This window comes from Hordeum vulgare, chromosome 2H (assembly GCF_904849725.1).
Source record: "Hordeum vulgare subsp. vulgare chromosome 2H, MorexV3_pseudomolecules_assembly, whole genome shotgun sequence".
Classification (NCBI taxonomy): domain Eukaryota; kingdom Viridiplantae; phylum Streptophyta; class Magnoliopsida; order Poales; family Poaceae; genus Hordeum; species Hordeum vulgare.
In genome coordinates this window covers 542,681,796-542,701,707 of record NC_058519.1, presented here as the reverse complement: position 1 = coordinate 542,701,707, position 19,912 = coordinate 542,681,796, and the positions used below count along the sequence as shown (strand labels likewise).

Below are 19,912 nucleotides of genomic sequence, written 5' to 3'. Positions count from 1 at the left end.
TACTTGGCTTGTTTGATGAATGTCCCTTCTAGACCTTGTTTAATCTCGAACCCGAGGAAGAACTTCAACTCTCCCATCATGGACATCTCAAACTTCTCAGTCATTAGTGCAGCAAATTCTTCATTGAATGAAATGTTAGGAGAGCCAAAGATAATATCATCAACATATAGTTGGCATATGAACAAATCCCCTTTAACCCTCTTAGTAAAAAGAGTGGGATCAATCTTCCCAATTTCAAACCCACGATCTTGTAACAACTCAGTAAGGTACTCATACCACGCGCGTGGGGCTTGTTTAAGGCCATAGAGTGCCTTATTGAGTTTGTACACATGATTGGGGAGCTTGGGATGTTCGAACCCCGGGGGTTGTTTGACATATACTAACTCATTCAAAGGACCATTAAGAAATGCACTTTTCACATCCATTTGCTGTAATTTGAAGTTATGATGAGAAGCAAATGCAAGTAACATGCGAATAGATTCTAGACGAGCAACAGGGGCAAAGGTTTCACCGTAGTCGATACCCTCGACTTGGGAGTAGCCTTGAGCCACCAATCTTGCCTTGTTTCGAATCACAATTCCATTTGCATCTTGCTTGTTCTTGAATATCCATTTGGTCCCGATGACATTATGTTCCTCCGTTGGCCGAGGCACTAAATCCCAGACTTGGTTGCGCTCGAAGTTGTTAAGTTCTTCGTGCATGGCCATAAGCCAATCCTCATCATCGAGCGCTTCCTATACCTGTTGAGGTTCACAATACGAGACAAACGCGTGATGCTCACAATAATTCCAAAGCTGTTGACGGGTGGATACTCCCCTTTTTAAACTGCCAAGGACATTCTTCATAAGATGTGACTTGACTCTCAGCTTGTTCGCATTCTTGGCTGCTCGACGCTCCAAGAGTTCTTCATTAGATAATGGGGGAGCATCGACTTGTTTCTTTTGTTTGCCCTTGCGTCTTGAGCCGGTTGTTGGAGCTCCAGACGGGAATTGTGAGACAGTCTCCTGATCATCTTGTCCTTCGACTTGAGCAGGTTCACTAGTTTGATCTTGTATTAGTGGTTGCTCTTGATCTTGATCTTGTGCTTCTACTTGTTCTCGATCTCGGGGTTGCACTTGATCTTGATCATGAGTAGGTTCGGGGTCTTGGGGTAGTGCTTGAATATCATGGGGCACATCACCATTGTTAGGCAATTGATCTTGACCGAGAGCTTGATCAACTTGTTGAGAGTCTTCTCTTTGTTCATCGAAAGCGTGTGGGGCTTGTGGGGGTGATGGCTCCACTTGAGTAGAGCATTGTCCTTCTCCTTCGGCCACAAGGGGTTCCTCAATGGGGAGTATTTGACCAATCCCCATTCTTCTTATGGCTTCGGGAGGAATTTCATCACCTATATCACAAAGACCACTTTGCTCCACTTGGGAGCCATTATTTTCGTCAAACTCTACGTTACACGTCTCCTCAATTAGTCCGGTGGACTTGTTGAGGACACGGTAAGCATGAGAGTTTGTAGCATAACCAACAAAGATACCCTCATGTGCTCTAGAATCAAATTTAGCTAACCGAGCTCCCTTTTTGAGAATGAAACACTTACAACCGAATACCCGGAAGTACTTGAGATTGGGTTTGTTTCCAGTTAGAATCTCATACGGAGTCTTGTTCAAGCCTTTGCGGATGTAGAGCCGATTGGACGCATGACATGCTGTGTTGATGGCTTCTGCCCAGAAGTTGTATGGAGATTTGAATTATGCCATCATTGTTCTTGCAGCGTCTATCAAGGTCCGGTTCTTCCTTTCTGCCACGCCGTTTTGCTGAGGGGTATATGGTGCAGAATATTGGTGCTCTATTCCCTCATCACCTAGAAACTCATCTAGGGTGTAGTTCTTGAACTCGGTGTCGTTGTCACTCCTAATCATCAAGATCTTTACTTCATGTTGACGTTGCGCTTCATTAGCAAAGTTGATGACCGTTTGTTGAGTTTCACTCTTCCTTTTAAAGAAATATACCCAGGTATATCTTGAGTAGTCGTCAACAATCACGAAGCAATATTTTCTGCCTCCAAGACTATCAAATGTTGGAGGACCAAACAGATCCATATGGAGAAGTTTCAATGGCCTCTTAGTGTAGATAAGAGTCGTTGGACGATGAGCAGTTTCATGAATCTTTCCTTCAATGCAAGCACTGCAAACACGATCTTTAGCAAAGCTCACATTTGTTAGTCCACGAACATGGTCCCCTGTTAGAAGACTTTGCGAAGATCTCATATTGACATGAGCTAAACGGCGATGCCAAAGCCAGCCTACGTCAACTTTAGCCATTAAACATGTCGCAGTCTTAGTGGGTCGCTTTGAGAAGTTCACCACATAGAGACCATTTTCGACATGTCCAACATAGGCTACTTTAAGAGTCTTGCTCCTTAGGAGGACCACAGTGTCAATATTAAAGAATGTGGAAAAACCCATGATTGCAAGTTGACGAACCGAAAGTAAATTGTAGGCAAGTGACTCAACAAGCATGATCTTCTCAATAGATAAATCTTGAGAGGCGACCACCTTACCAAATCCCAATACCTTTGACGAGGATGCATCGGCGAATTGGACATGGGTGGGCATAGATGGAGAAGGATGCACATCCACCACTAAGTCCTTGCTTCCGGTCATATGATTTGTTGCTCCATTATCGAGCAACCATGACACCCCACCGGAAGCAAACTCCTGCAATAAATCAAGGCTTGGTTTTAGGTACCCATTTTTTAATGGGTCCTTTCATGTTAGTGACAAGGGTCTTAGGAACCCAGATAGCCCATTCAATATCTTCATCATAGGAACCAACAAATCTGGCATAAACATGCCCATCACTAGCACAACATAAAACATAAGAAGAGTTGAGTTTGCCGGCTGTGTTAGTAGGAGAGGTTTTGCCCTTCTTGGGGTTCCCATAGTCCACCTTGTTCCTGTTCACCTTCTGAGTCCCCTCACCCTCTTTGACAAAGATGTCCATGAGGGTGAGAGATCGTTTGTTCTTGTTCTTCCTTTTACCTTTTGACTTGGAGGTAAGTCCAAGTCCTTCCTTTCCTACAACACCCTTTTGAGTGCTCAAGAGATCGTTCAGACTCTTCTCACCTTGTCTGCATGCCACAAGGCCCTTCTCAAGTTTCTCCTTTAACTTGGCATTTTCCTCCACAAGATGAACATGCTCACAACAGGGGTTAGTTGCACAAGTATTATCAATTAGAGATCTCCTTGGTAAGCTTTGCCTGGAGTTGATCATGAGACTCTTTTAGAGAGAAATGAACACCTTTTAAGGCTTTGTGAGCCTTGCAAGTATGTCAAATTCTTCTTTGAGTCTGTCACGGCCAACCTCAAGAGCATACTTTTCAGATTTAAGCATGCGAGTAAGAACAACATCGTGATCTAGTTTCTTTTGCATTTTAGCGTAGTCATCGTTATATGACTCCTCAAGAGCCAAACGAAGAGTGCGCTCTTCTTCTAGAGCACTAGATAATTCGGCAATTTCATCGGCATAGTCACGACTATGTCCCTGAAGCTCGGAGATGGTCTCCTCATGAGACTCAATGAGGTCAGTGGCCTCACCTAGTTGTTCCAAGAGAGCAACAAAGTGCTTCTTTGGTTCTCCCTTAATAGTGCACAGAAACTTATCAATATCATGCTCATTAAGTTCTCCAACATCACTATCTTCAACACAATTTAACAATGAAGGAGCAGAAGCAATGTTGGTCTTAATGATGGGAGTTACCTGATTGGTACCTTTTGCCATGAGGCACTTGGTGATGTGGTTCTCGTTGGGGGCGTTGAAGAGAGACACCTTCTGGGAAGAGGTAGTGGCAATAGCAACAGTCGCCGTTGCCACTGTATCATCATCATCATCATCATCGGAAGGATACTCCTCCAGGGCCACCATCCCTTTTGGGTGAGGTTTCTTCACAAAGTTGTTCTTGATAGGAAATGATTTGGTTTTGTCTTTGCGAATGAGCTTGCCTCCATTGTCTTCCCTTTTCTCATAGGGACATTCTGCCACGAAGTGACTCACGTTGCCACAGTTATAACATGTCCTTACTCGTTGTTTGGGTTTGAATCCACTCGAGTTGTTCTTGTTGAAGGTGGGTCTTGAGTTCCTTTTATTTCCCCAGAATTGCCTTGATGCAAGAGCCATTTGCTCATGATAGGCATACTTTGTGTCTTCAGGGCAGCTCTCCTCTTCCTCATCTTCTTCTTCTTCTTCAAGCATTGCTCTTGCTTTCAACGCAAGGTTCAGTGAAGTTGTCTTTGATCGAACACGAGCAAGTGCATTGTCGGTTGTTTCGTTCATGATTGACATTGCAATGAACTCATCCAACACTTCACTGGAAGACAAGGAGTGGAAGTCTGGCCGCTGATGAATGACGGATGACATGGCTTTATTGAAAGGCATGATGGCTTTGAGAAACTTGCGCTTGACCCATGTATCATCCACATCCTTACTCCCATGGTCCTTTAGTGCCACAGCAATAGCAGTCACCCTTCGATAGAGATCACGAGGGTCCTCTTCTTCCTTCATCACAAACTCATCGGCCTTATCAAGTATCACTTCATAGTTGGATCGTTGAATACTTGAGCTTCCCTTATACAGCACCATAATATGCTCCCAACAATCCTTGGCAATGTGAAGGGACGTAAGTGGGGAAGATCTTCAGGTGGCACAGCAGACTGGAGAATAAACAACGCAGAGTGATTATATTGATTGTCTGCATCTTCTCTTGGAGTGAGGTTGCTTGGGTCATGGGGATAATATCCTTGCTCGATAATTCTCCACAAGTTTGTTGAGCTGTGATTCAAATGAGACTTAATAGAAAATACCCAGTTAGCAAAGTCACCTTTCACAAGTTTAGGAGGAGGACCAACAGGATTAAGACGAGGTGCGAGGACGGGTCCTCCATATGCCATGGGAGGTGGAACAGAAGCATATGTTCCAGTCCCATCCTTTTCGTGAGGTGAAGCAGGTCGCATACATTTAGCCGCTTCCTTAGAGGAGTTGGCCTCCGAATCGGAAATGGTGGGTTTAACCACTAAAGCCAGTTCGGGTGAACTTTTAAGACCATCAATTAATTCTTTAAGCATGGTTTTGACTTCGCTCGTCAAGGACGTCTTGAGGGCTGCCATAGCCGTATTCAAGTCGTCCCTTGTGACCGAAGTCAAGTCCATGTCCTCGAGTTGCCCACGGTTAACTTCCTCTCCGCCTTCCATACTCTTCGGGTGGTTAAACCCTTAATAAAGAGATGTGGCTCTGATACCAATTGAAAGGATCGATATGGTTGGCTAGAGGGGGGGTGAATAGACAACGACCACTTTTTAATTAATCTTAACAAGTTAAGGTAAACACTATACGGGTTCACAAATAATATGACAATGAGGTGAACCCTATAGAAGCTAACAACGAGAGCTATTAAGACAAGTAAGATATAGTCACAAGCATAAGAAAATACAAAGTAAAGGGTAGAGATAACCACAAGTGGAACCGATGGAGACGAGGATGTGTTACCGAAGTTCCTTCCCTTTGACAGGAAGTACGTCTCCGTTGGAGCGGTGTGGAGGCACAATGCTCCCCAAAAAGCCACTAAGGCCACCGTATTCTCCTCACGCCCTCGCACGATGCAAGGTACCGTGATTCCACTATAGGTGCCCTTGAAGGCGGCGAACGAACCTTTACAAACAAGGTTGGGGCAACTCCACACAAAGCTTGGAGGCTCCCAACTAAACCACGAAGCTTCACCACAATGGAATATGGCTTCGAGGTGACCTCAACCGTCTAGGATGCTCAAACACCCAAGAGTAACAAGATCCGCAAGGGATTGGTGGGGGAATCAACTTTTCTCTTGGTGGAAGTGTGGATCTAGGCCTTCTCAACCAATCCCTAAAGAATCAACAAGTTTGATTGGCTAGGGAGAGAGATCGGGCACTTTTGAGCTTGGGGAGCAACAATGGAGCTTAGAGAGGTAAGAGATAGGGTTCCTCAGCTAGAAGAACCCTTTATATAGTGGGGGGAAAATTCATACCGTTTTCCCACTCTCTGCCTGAGCTCCAGCGGTACTACCGCTGAACAGGAGCGGTACTACCGCTGCCTGGCGGTACTACCGCTGGATGCAGCGGTACTACCGCTGGGCCTCCAGCGATACTACCGCTGACACCAGCGGTACTACCGCTGGCCCCTTGGTAGTGCACAAACACTACTACCGCCGAGAAAGTCTTCGCAAAAGGGTCCGTCCACGAACTACCGCTAGGTAGGTGGAACAAAGCACCTGGAGCGGTACTGCCGCTGACCAGGGGCGGTACTACCGCCAGCTAGCGGTACTACCGCTGGCTGCAGCGGCACTACCGCTAGCAGTCCAGCGGTACTACCGCTGGGGACCATTTTGCAGAGATGCTCAAAACGAATAGGCGAGGGCCGCTCCAAAGATAAGGAAAGGGAGAATGTGAAGTGTGCGTGTGTAAAGATAGATTCCACCCAAACCTTTCCACTACGGATCCCCTCTTAATAGTACGGCTTTCCTATGACTCAAATAAAGAGAATCGTAGAGAGCGCTGTGCTTCCGTTCCATGAGAGAAGAGACGTGTCGTCTTGTGCCGTTGACGTGTGCTATCTGAAACCTTAACACACACGATTAGTCTTGTACGGTACTGTCATCAATCACCAAAATTACTTAGGCATAAACTATGCCCCAACACCAACGACATACAAACTGCTCTTTTAGGAGGTGTGACATGGAAAAACCAAGTAGATTGATTGATGTTCTTTATGGAAGGAAATAATTCCTTTATTATTTTTTATTATGGACTGACTCGGTTTGGAAAGGCTTTGATTCCCTTGATTACTTTTTATTGTGCATTGAGGAAGTGTGGGGTCAATGGGTTTGTATCATGTAAGGTGATATCGAGGGGTGGGGGCGGAGCGAACGAAAACATGTGGCCTTCGTTGGTTGAATGGAGCGAACTAAAACCAACGACAACCTACGGACTGAGTCTTTAGAAGTAGAGATTTAGGTACACAGGGAGTAGATGAGAGACTTAGAAAGATGACTAGGATTTCAAGTAAAACTAGCCAACAAAGGAATCGACACATCATCTTCTAAGAGCATTTACATCTGGATACCTCATGTCCATTTCGAACGTTCGGACAAGACGCACAGTCATGAACAGTTGACCTAGCCGGTGCCCTCAAACGGGCCTTAAACGCCCGGACTGACCATCACCTCTTATATCCGGCCTAAATATGGGGCGGGTATAGGGGCGTTCAGACGCATCGACCATGCCCGCCTAACGATGGGGACCCATGCGGACTCGTCCGAAAACCTGACGGTCTGATGGGTGGGTCGACCGTCGCCGCGGTGTGAAAGCCGCATGGTGTCACTCCGGCTCGCCGCCCGATGCTAAATCCGGCTATTTAAGTCGATTGGCGTCCCCAGCCCTAGGACATCCACCTTCCCTGCACTCTGCCCCACTCGAGCCCGTCTGCGTCCTCTCCCACGCTCTTCGACGTCGATATGGTCTGCCGTAGGATCACCACGTACGCGTCGGATGCATATCGAGGCAGAAGCCCAGGCGAAGCGTGCCGCCTGCATCGCTGCGGGTCTGCCTCCGAACTCGTCGGAGCGTGAGGAGGAGGAGGAGGAGCTGTTGGGCCTCAACATGGCCAACGCGGACGCGAAGTTCGTCGTCGCCCAAGTCGAGGAGATGACGGAGCAACATGCCATCCTGCAGTCTATCCAGGATAAGGCCGAGGTGTCGGTCAACCACACGGTCATCCGGCAAAGGCAGGCGAAGGCCGGCGCGCTCTTCGACGAGTTTGATGCGGAGATTCTGGCGGAGGAAGCCGGAGGAGGCGAAGCTTGCGGCTACCACCCATGTATCCGCCTGAGGGGGCGGAGCTGTGATTGTCGTCCATGTATTCTTCGAAAGGCATGGAGATCGTTGAAATCTCCAATAAGGAGTAGTAGCTAGGTTTCTACATACTACATAGGCTTTTTAGTTTGCATATTTTTTTATGAATTTAAGAATGTAGTATGAGATGTCCGGATGTAGCTCAACTGATTTGAGGGGTGTCCTGTCACTCTCCACGAGCGTTTGAGTGGTTATATTTGTAACCGCATGCTGTAGATGCTTTTATTGTGTGTATGTGTCTTAACTTAGTGACCCACATTTCAGAAAAAAAAACTTTGTGATCCACTAACTATAGTTATATATCCATCAGCTGGACGCATTTTTCAAAAGTTATTTGACGTGCCACCTACCTATCGTGCATACATTCTCTTCCACAGGCTATTTTCAAAAGTAATGGTATGTGGAACAATAAAATCTGTACGGCGAGGTGTGCTTCGGGTGCTAAGCCGCTTTCACTCGCTTAACTCGTGTCAATCGCGTCGATGTCGTTCCCACGACTAGCTTCGAGTCCCTGTTTCTGGACAAAAACACGGTTTCTAGCTTGATCTCTGGATTCGTACACTGATTTATTTTGTTCCGAATTGTTCTCTCTCCATCGACGGCTACATCACGCGCCATTATGGTAAGTTTTTAGCTCATTCACGAGCAGGTCATGACAATATCAGCACTGAAGGTGAACGGTGAAGTTCTAAAGGGAAACTTTCTAAAAGTTTGGAGGATTGCAACTTGGCATCACCGACGAGCAATCAGCTCTTTGCACGTTCCTCCCTCTGTAACATTTTATAAGACGCTTTTAGCGTCCATGGAATACGTTGTAACTGTTATTATGTTTATCTTGCTTAACCGTCCACTAGTTGCTTTTTTTTTTAAAAAAAAAATGGCCTGCTTGGAACAGGTCCGTGTACAGGTATTTGGAATGGTTGAAACAAAGTTTCCGTCGGTTTGGGCTCTGACTCAATTGATTTTGTCGGTGCTTATTCTTTTAGGAGAGAGAAGTTAGTGCTGCCAGTGCATTGATCAAATGATTGGATCGTGGCTGATATCGTAAGGAAGGTACAGTACAAAACAATTAAATAACGCAGTAGTATAAGAGGCTCATAATATAAGCAAAAGCCTTTTTCTCTTCAACTCGATCGGCACCACCTACACGACCAGCCGTGATACCGCACATGGAAAATGGCAAAAAGAATGTGATCAAAAGGTATGCCGCACATGCTAGGTTTCCGTGATTGGCAGAAAAAAAATCTACCGACTGAATAAAACCGGGATGCTGGGTCGGAACTTGATAATTCTCCAGAAGTAGGCATGGCAAAGATTTAATTTTATTTTCCTTCGTAAATGCAGAGATGAGAACCATGCATGCGTAGTGAGTGGAGCAAGCTGAAAGCCCGCAGAAAGGCACGTTTGTTCTGATCTACCAATGTGAATAAAAGGAGATCGGAAGCTGAAAAGGGAAGGAGGCCATCACTTTGTCAGTTTTCAGACTTCACACTGCTTCCTTCCTTGGGTACTTGGGCAGTGGCCTCCCTCGTAGGTCACCCAAGATTCTTACCTCAACCGTGCAAATTAGTCAAGCCCGTGCAAGGCCACACGCCCCAAGCCCGGCGGCATTGCAGCAGTTTACCGCCGCATCTATTTGGAGAGTAGAGCAATCGTGGGGAGACAGAGGGAATCACCAAATGATGGCGCGCAGCACACCAGGGAGAGAAGCAACAGATACCGTCGTGCTAGCATCAATCAGTAGGAGGACGTACGAAAGCGCCCACTAAACAAAAGCGTGTTAGCGTATCCGTCGAGGCCGTCTGATGATTTAATAATTAGCGAGGGCGGCAGACAGAGGCTTGGCGAGACGGCTGTTGCAGACGGTGGAGACAGCGGGGGAGCCGTGGCATGTGGAGGCGGTGGTAGAAGAGGAGGAGAGGGGAGGCGAGCGACAAGGCTATCGGTGTCACAAGTGGAGGGAGGGAGTGAAGGAATTACTACGCCCATGTGATGCGCGGCGGCCCTACGATGCACTAGCAGTCCACTGCCACTGCACTAACAACCACCGCGGCACGGGCACGGGCACGGCGGATTGGCTGGAACAACAGGCCATATATTCCTCCAGCTCGGCTCCGCAAGTCGGCGTGCACACAAGCAGATAGTACTAGCATACGATACGATACATGAGGCCCTGTTCCTTTAAGATGTCCTACGATTTTTTTTAGTTTCAATTAAAAATATTCTAGTCCCTATTCGTTTTTTTTCAGGGCTAAACAGGGACTAAAAGTCATTAAATAACATGCAAAAAGACGATGTTAGCCCTAATAATATATTAGAAGTTATTAAATGACATGTTAAAAGTAAGACACTGTTGAAAAAAATATCAAAAAAGTCTCAAAAAGACCCTTCCATAGGGACTTCTTCTTTTAGTCACAAATATTAGAAATATTAGAAATAACATGTTAAAAGTAAGATGTCCTACGATTTTTTTTTTAGTTTCAATTAGAAATATTCTAGTCCCTACTCGTTTTTTTCAGGGCTAAACAGGGACTAAAAGTCATTAAATGACATGCAAAAAGACCATGTTAGCCCTAATAATATATTAGAAGTTATTAAATGACATGTTAAAAGTAGGACACTGTTGGAAAAAATGTTAAAAAAGTCTCAAAAAAACCCTTCCATAGGGACTTCTTCTTTTAGTCACAAATACTCTCTTTTAGTCCCTAAAAATCTATCTTGTTTCTTTCACATGGGATTAAAAGGAACTTTTTTTAATCTTTACACCAAAAATTCCGTGTAAAGAAACACCCCCAGAGTAGATGATTATCATTTATCTTGCGGTCTTGCCAGGTGGAGCATGGCACATGCTTTGATGCACCTCGTTTAGCCGCACAGGTTTGTATGTTCCCCGTGGTGCCAAGTTCTGATATGGCAGATTTCGTTGAAAGAACGTAGCTGTTTGCTTCTGCTTGGACAGAGCTCTCGGCTCTCCTCTCCATGCAGAAGTGTAAAAGAGCATAACCAAGAGCGTCTCCCGGCTTCAGAGTCCAAGCGGCCAGTTGGGGGCACATTATATGAACTCCACTTGCTTACATCTGATGAAACTCTCAACTTTCTCCGACTGATATACGATGCTGTGCCGTGGTTGCTCGTACAAAACTACACATGTTTTAGCTACAGATTACGCATATATACCTACTCTTGAATACGATTGACATGATGCCCATTGCCCAGGCTAGTGACAGTGGCACCCTACTGTTGACTGCATATTGCTGCTGATCAGATTACATTCAGAGCTTCATCGTTGATCCGTTACATCCAGTCTTGATACGGTTTAATATCCAGCTTAATCTGGAGGCATCCGAGGAACAAGAACACAGCAGCAGATGCGTTGCACTCTCTTTTCACTGACCATACTACGCAAGAAACATCTCTACAGAATACGGAGTACATCGGAGAAGTAGAAGCAGTTTATTGTGCAGATTTACGACTCGAGAAGACCTAGCCCAAGCTGAGGTAAACAGCAGCGGCGACGCCGGCGGCGTAAGCGGCGACCAACTTCCCAGCTGCCCCGGCGCCGGCGCGGGACACGATGGCCACCCCGAGGACCCCGGCCGCGCCGGCCGGGGCACGGACGAGCGCCGCCTCGGCCGCGCCGGCGAGCACGGCCTCCCTGAACAGCTCCGCCGCGAACTCCCCGAACTGAGCCCGCGAGAGCTCGCCGGCGCCTTCCAGCCCGGCGGCGCGCAGCGCGGAATCTACGCGGACACGCGGCGGCGGCGAGGGCACCCAGCGGCGGACGAGAGGGAGGGAGCCCCGCAGGGCCGAGTGGAGGTGAGCCGACGCGTCCGCGAGCTGGTAGGGGCGGACGCCGGAGAAGGCGTGCTGGGCGTCGGCGAGGCAGCGGTTGAAGGCGGCGTCGCAGGCGACGGCGAACGCCGGCGCCCGCCGGAGCGCCGCGTCCACGCGCTTCGAGAAGCTCAGGCCCATCTTCGTGGATTGGATTTGGGCGACGTGACGGGAGAATGGGCTTCGCTGTGGTTCCGTCATTCGGCTGGCTCTAATCCCTCAAAAAACAAAACATTGGCAGGCTCCAACTAGCCCATAACGTTGGTCAAATCCTTCCACGCTAGTAATTTTACTTTCTTTCTCTCAAAAAAAAGTAAATTTACTTTTTGTAATTTTGTCCACGAGTATAGGAGCTCGAATTTTGTGACTTACAATGTTACTAAGCACGCATTTTTGTTCGGAATTGGCCGTGGTGTTTGGTTAGGCTTTGCCGGAGATTTGACCTTTATCCCTATAAATGTTACGACAGATTAAATAAAGCTTGACAAGGTTGTCTTAAAAAAAAAACTAACCTATTTTTTTCATGGCAATAGGTGTTCCATTAATAAAATAAATATTCAGTGACGAAACACGTAAATACAAACATTACAGGACTAAAAATAAAATAATTCTACACAACAACCAATGCATGTCCCTCCTCATCAAGGAAAAGGAGATACATCACTTCTTCACTCGAACTTGACGCGACTCCATCACTGATTTACAGCTTTACAGACCTTCAATATAGTTTACTTGAAGCAAGACCATTGCTGTTGAACGAATCCGATCGGGGAACATTTCTACACGCCATCAAACTCTAGAACTAACACCCCTACAGGACTATGACATCCGAGAAGGACACCATAACTGTCAGCCTCCAACCAACAACTCACCAGAGGATGCACCATCGTCCAGCTGTGACCTGCGTGTATAAACATCTATGTGTACTCCCGGATGATGAAACCTCACTGCTCCATCATGACATCCAAGAGGACGTCGCAGAAGGTCGCCTGGTAGCGACCGTGCACGTACCCACCCTCGACTCCGCTGCTGCCCACATGTTCCGTCTTAACTAGCTGATTTCCGTCTCCCCAAACCGGATTTTGTTTTCTGTTTTTTCCTTTGTTTTTTTTCGCATCTTCTTTTTCTTTTTTCCTTTTTTCCTATTTTTACATTTTGTTTTTAGTTTTCATTATTTCCAAATTTTAAAAAGATTTCCTGAAAGCCTGTAACGTTTTTCAAAATTGGTTCAGACAATTTTTCAAATTTTGCTGAATATGTTTTTGAAATCAAAATTTGGCCACTGAAATGAAGATTTGTACATTAAATTAAAAAAATCAAAGTTATTTTAATAAAATTCGTGAATTTTATTTATTTTCTTAAAATCGAAAGAATGTGTTTGAATCCAAAATTTTCCCATCAAATTTAGAAAATGTTTAGTGAATTTAAATTTTGCTCATATTATACCCAAAATGTTAAATTTCTTTACAAATGTTCATTTTTTAGAAAAATTATATTATCTTTTTTCGTATTAGTGATTATATTTGAAATTCTAAGCTTCTTTCAAGATCCTATTTTTTAAGGAATAAAAAAAACAGGGGAGCCCTACTCGCACCTGGGCCAACCCAAGTTCGATCGTGGGGGGAGCCAGGGGTGCGTGCTGCACCTTTCCCCCAGCGCCCAGCGCGCTGAATATGAGCTCCCTTTAACCACCGTGTCAAATTATTCAATAAAAAAACATCATATCAAAATCTCGAGACCTTCTATTTTAGATTCCAAGAGACAAGCTGTTACTAAACTGGAGAACTAACCTATAATAATATGGTTAGAAGTACATTATAACCGCATCCCAAGGATCAAACCTTAGGTTTGAGATCTATCTATCTAAAAAAGGTCAAATATTTTTCAATCTCTATTATTAAAGGGGATCTGCCGTCGTCGTGATGGTTCGACCTCGTGCGATCCCCCGTCTCTACCACCAGAGTTTCACTGATTTATTTTTTCTATCCCTCCTTAAACCAATCGATTTTTTTTATCCCTCCTTAAACCAAACCGGTTAACCCACGATAAAACCTGTACCTCCCAGTCTAGCGATCCCGCTCCTGCTAACCCTTCTCATTTCCTCGGTTGGATACTAGAAAAAAAACAAAAGAGCCGCATCCACAGACCATGACCCCGTTTTCTCCCAACCTCCTCGATCCCGATCCCCTCCATCTCGTGATGCCCACGATCTCCCCTCTCTTCTTCCCACCCGGCCAGGCAGGGAAGCCGTTTCATGATCCGCCGCCGGCCGTGCTCGCGCGGGGGGAGGGAGGCCGCCGCCGGCCATGCTCGCGCGGGAGGAAAGAGGCCGCCTCCATCTGGCCGCCTTGTCGCCCCCGCGTTGGAGGAGGTGGTCGGGCCCAACGAGGTCGACTTCGTCGCCGGCGATGACACCTTCGCGTTCGGCTCCAGCGCGGGGGGTGCCGCGGTCGCGCTGCCGCAGGCCTCCGACGGGGCCGTCGATTGGAGCCGCCCCGACGCCCCCTCGTTTGAGGAGGTGGTCGGGCCCAACGAGGCCAACTTCGTCGTCGGCGATGACAACTTCGCGTTCGGCTCCGGCGCGTGGGGCGCCGCGGTCGCGTTGGCGCAAGCCTTTGACGGGGCCCCCTTCTCTCCTCTCACCCATGGGATCTAGCTTTCTGATCGTCAACACCTGCCCCGGTTCCATTCTCCATCCAGAGGGACATGTCCCCGATCCACTTGCCTTCTCAACGGAGCCATCGGCGGCATCTCCTCCTCGACAATTTCATCCAGTCGTCGTCGTCATCCAATCGACCTTCCCTGTCTACGGAGACCTGGAGCGACCTTCCTCGCATACGACGACCTCGATCTAGATCGGAGTCGCTTGCCATCTCATTTATTGTTCACCCAGTCCAGGAGGTGCTCAATGCGGGGAGGATAATGAGCATGACGGTGCAGCGGCAACGGCAACCGACGATGGCCTAGGTAACATGTATCCTTATTGATCATGGAAAAATATGTATTGCGTAAGATCATGCTTTCTCACAGAAGTGCAGTAGCTGGACCTTGCAGTTACCTCAGTGCATAACTCCTTGGTTTTGCCTCTTTGTGTCACAGGCTTTCAGAGAGTACTACCCCTCCAGCAACGATCCCGGTACTATCATGGAGTGTGTATGGGTGAAATATAAATTTGTTTTGCATGAAAAGATCAAAGGTAGCAGTCAGAAAACCAAAGATGAGGATCTGAAGTCGTGCACCCCAGATTCATCAATCCAGTATGAGACCCTTGGACTTGTTAGTGAAGGTTGGAACACTTGACCTTCTCTAATTCATGACATATGAACATTTGGAGTTCAGGGTTGCATTTTCTGCAATACTTATACATGACTGCCTGCTGATACTAAAACAATCGCATGCAATTGTATCCTAAAGGCATGCAAATGGAAAATTATTGTCTGTTAAGTGATCTAAACTAAAGATACAATGTTAGTTGATAACATTTATATATAGGAGGAAGTGATATCAGATGAGTGTGAATGAGAAGAATCTTGGTGGTGCTATAGGAGGAAGTGATATCAGATGAGTGTGAATGAGAAGAATCTTGGTGGTGCTATTACATTCTTGGAGCATACCTCCGATTGACTATTTGGAAGTTCTGATGACCCTCAAGTATATTTTCTAAAAACATTTCCTTGTCTCCTATTGTAGATGACATTTGACAAAATACTCAAGAGTATGCGTTTGGGATCTGTAACTTACCACTGAACTTCTGTTGTTCAGTATGATATTTTGGTTGAACAGCCATATATCTCTAATATGTTGGATAACCTGTCTGACAGTTGTTGCAATGCTAACAACAGTTAGCCTTGCTGAATGATAGCTGAGATTGCACTTACTAGAAGACACACACACTGTGAATTGCGACTATGGTCTTATTTGCTATTAGTTCCATTTCAGTTTCAAAACATATTTTTGGCTGCCTACTCCAATGGGAAACTAAAGTGCATGTGTTGCCAAAAGTGATGAACCTTCTTTTTTATCAGTATGCTTTTGCTACACTTGCTTTACAGAAAATGGCAATAAGTACAGGAGGCCAGCCAAACAGGAGCACTGTGATGAATTCATTAATTCTTAGTTTGGTGTCACGCTTTGTGAGGTCAGCCAAACCGTGCATGTTTCTCTTGAAAGGACGTACCTCAGAGAAAGATATGTTATATACCCAAGTTGCTCAACAGTCCATAGCTGGTTGAAAGCAGGCTGACTAGAAATTAGATAGAATAACTGAAGTTTGAGCAGGGGCAGACTAATTAGCCTTATTTATCTTCAATAGATGCATGCATATGCAAGATCAAGAACCGATATGTTCAGAAGACCCTTGAAATCGACAGGTATAAACATTAAGCCATACATAATCGTCAGAAATTTGTAAACCGAAACACAGAGCACGATTTAAGTGGCTTTCCAGTAAGAAGTAAACATAGTCAGATTCATACTGCCTGTGTCAGCGCCATGGAAAAGGTGCCTTCTCCAGCACTTCTCTCTCCCTCTCTCTCTCTGGTTTTTGATTTGGACTTTTCGAGTTGGTGCTTTGTTCCTGAAGCTCCCTCTCTTCTCTATTGCAGGGGAACATCTCTCTGTTCATGAAGCATCGCCAACGCTAGCCCTTGTTGGCTTCTTGCCCATGGCGACCGAGCAGGCGGGAGAAGGTTTTATGTCCCGATGACGACTAGGGCGCTTGTGATGATGTAAGTCCCAATGCAAGGCATGTCCACTTTTATCCATATAAACTTTGGAATGGCCATCTATTGTAAGAATTTGCCTTATACTAGTTTCAATGATCTTACATGAGCGAATTGTTCTTTATAATCCCCACTTGATGATGCTACAAGTTCATCGGTTCTATTTGAATTTATTTTCTAATCTCGTAGCTATCACTAAGATTTGCATGCTTGCGTTTTTTGAACCATCATCAGGTTGGCGTGACTGATGATGTATAGCCATTCCTGGGATCTGGAAAATTTGGTACTGATTGGCCGAGTAGTAGGTCTCTTCATGCAAGTTTTGTAATTTTCTATTCCCATTTTTGATGGAGCAAGTGAAACATATTTCTTCATATTACCCATAGTCACTATATTTGCTTATCAGGCTTCACGAAAAACTCAGATGATACATATAAACTCCAGTGGATATAAATGTCGTTTGTTATTCTCTAAATCAAATTAAGCGGGAACTAATTACAGTTTGTTATTCTATAAATGTTGTTTGTTTTTCTATAGCCATCACCAATACTAAAATCTGTTTTCTAATGAAAGATCCTGGAATTGTTATGCAGAATAGGCAAATTGTTCTCTTTTTTGCCACACAAACTCAGGACGTTAGGGGATCTATTATTCAGCCTATTCAAATTTTCCTCAATTTTTTCGGCGGCAATGCTTATGTCCTGTCATCCCACAGGTTGAAGATTTTACAAATTTTACGTTTGGGAAAAAGGAAGAAAGACAACGAAAACTTGTTTATGTTGGAGTAGATGACTCTGAGTTAAAGGTATGGAACTGCTTCACCCTGCTGTTCAACTTTCTTTTAAAGATTTTTTGGTTTATTTGGTAGTATGAAAAATAACTGTGATGCTCTTGCAGCCTACCGTTGTAGCGCTGCAGCAGCGCTCTTCTTAATTTCACTTATTTGTCCGATATTAAACCTGTTTAGCTCATGGATGTGACAATATCTTTGCTGTTATAGAAGGTGGGTGGACTCTCAGAAGGCCATCTGAGGTTTCTACAGCTGACGGTGCCGGGCTTCCCATTGCTGCAGGCACAACCCTACAGGCATTGGGGTCCATTGGTGCCAAGTTTGCCAGCATCGGCAAGCCATTAAACGAAAATTGGCAGGAAATCAGGGAGGCAGATAAAGCGAAAGCCGTGATCAAGAGGAAGTCAATCTGAAGCAGAACCGGAATTGGGGAAGTAATCTTGCGCTCTCCCAGCCAGGTGATTCACTCATTCCATCATATGCTTCTAACCATTCCGTTGGCTGCAATTTGTTTTGATCTTCACAAATGCACGCTTTCACCGTTCTATGGCTGAGAGATTGTAGGCATTTTGTAGCCAGTGGGCTGGGTTTCAGATTGCTGGGGTTTTTCTTCTTTGTCGTAGAACACATAAGATCCTCCTCCATGGCTATCGCTGTTTTTGGATGCCACACATCAACAACTACTTGACGTTTACAAGCATGTGCTCTTATTTTTTTCTATTGTGTTGTCACTATTGTCATGATGATCATTGTGTCCTCTTGTTTACTTGTGCAGCATACCGACTTGGTCTCTGGAACAATTACTGCCTAATGCTAGACAACTGAAAGTAAGTGTGAAGTGGAATCTAGAACAGTGTGTTCTTGATCGACCCTTACTTGTGCAGCATACCGACTTGGTCTCTGGAACAATTACTGCCTAATGCTCGACAACTGAAAGTAAGTGTGAAGTGGAATCTAGAACAGTGTGTTCTTGATCGACCCTTACTTTTTTATATGAATATGCTAAGTCAGAGTTAGAAAATTTTAATACTAAGAAGTACTCCCTTGGTCCCTCTGATGCATATACCAACTTCCTACTAGATAAGCGACAATTAATATGGATCGGAGTGGTAAAAGAGTCCACGACGAATCAAGGAAAATTATGGAGAATTATGAAAATCAAATGAAGGAATTGGGGCAGTACTCCTGTCTTGACGTAATATTGGGTGTTCATTTTTTAGGGAAGTTTAGTTTTTTCTCTCCTCTCATGATGTGTAGTTTCACTTTTCCTCTTTGAGAATTGATGATCACCTCATATATTTTCAGACAAGGAAAATTATGGAGACATGTCTCTGACGAACATGGGAGGTGAATATACATATGCCATACGCCATGTCAAGCACCAGCTTTATCTTCCGGGGTGATTTGTTACTTTTCCTGGCCGTGTTCCTAGACGGGACTAGGATTTTCGTTTGCATCGGTGCCTAATCAGTCGTCGGGTGCCAGCTATATCTAAAGTGAGTGATGGTATTTTTCCAGTGTTCAAGTACCTGCAACACTGGAAGCAGGGACTCCTATACATGTAAGCGTCTGCAACCTGATGTCCCCAACACGGTTGTGCCCTCTCGTGGCTCGTGGGTTTGGACATCCGTTTCGGCGTCCTTACTTTCCTCCTTCGTGAGTTGCTTACTTTACTCCATTGTATTTCTTCATCTAATATAAGGAGGCATGGAAAGTCGTCCAGTTTATGCGCGGAAGTATTACTGGATTGTCATCGCGTTTCTTGAATGTTGTCAAGTAGTAAAATTGACTTGCATGGTTTAATTCAGTATATTTTTGTTACTGCTAAACTTAGACATACATGTTCATTGAGGTCAAACAGTCATTATCGAATTTTGAAATTATCAAATATGTGGAAGGTATGTTTCAACTCCCGAGGTGTATCCCTAGCAGGATCATCCTAGGTAGTCAAATGTACAGTGTATGATATTTTGAAAGGCGAAATTAAAGGACAGTGGCATAAATCACAAAATTCGGTAAGATCGAAAGGTGAAGATTCTCATGGAGAAATGAAAGAAAAGGGGTGAAATTAAAGAACAATGCCATATTAAACCACAAACCCCGGTAATATTGAAAGGAGAAGATGGAAGATAGAAGTGGCAACATGAATGAGTCGCTTGGTGCAAACGAGGAATTTGTTCTCCCGTTGCAACGGACGGGCTCTTTTGCTACTAGGAGGTAATATTCCATCGTTAGCGAGGCGGTTATTATAACTTCTCTCAACCTTTCGAGAGTGCTCATATGGGTGTATGTGATCATTTGCATTTGTCTTGTGCTCTTAATTTTTTCCAATAAACCACAGATGTGAAGTGTCATGGGCCGGCCAAGTATACGCGCAACATGCGGATTCTACCAAAAACAATTCCTCTTGCCCCCTATTTTTCTATTCATTTTCCCGTGCATTCGTGGACTATTTCTTTTAACGTGGAACATAAATTCCAAAAAAAATACCTCGAAATTTGAAAATGTTCAGGAATTAGATTATTTCCGCAAATTAAATAATCCATGAAATATAAAAAATGTTCTTGAATTCTAAAATGGTCATGATCTAAAACTATTCATGATTTTTTTTAATCTCCATCAATTTAAAGAATGTCATG

At 45.0% G+C, this 19,912-nt stretch overlaps 2 protein-coding genes across 2 annotated transcripts; one reads left to right on the top strand and one right to left on the bottom strand.

Moving 5' to 3' along the window:
- Positions 1–11,171: 11,171 nt before the first annotated feature.
- On the bottom strand, positions 11,172–12,204 carry LOC123430469. Its single transcript, XM_045114341.1, has one exon. It carries the CDS (start codon positions 11,961–11,963, stop codon positions 11,415–11,417), a length of 549 nt encoding a protein of 182 aa, XP_044970276.1. The 5' UTR covers positions 11,964–12,204; the 3' UTR covers positions 11,172–11,414.
- Positions 12,205–13,931: 1,727 nt separating this feature from the next.
- LOC123428613 lies at positions 13,932–14,418 on the top strand. Its single transcript, XM_045112829.1, has one exon. The coding sequence runs from the start codon at positions 14,017–14,019 to the stop codon at positions 14,416–14,418; it is 402 nt and encodes a 133-aa protein (XP_044968764.1). The 5' UTR covers positions 13,932–14,016.
- Positions 14,419–19,912: the final 5,494 nt, after the last annotated feature.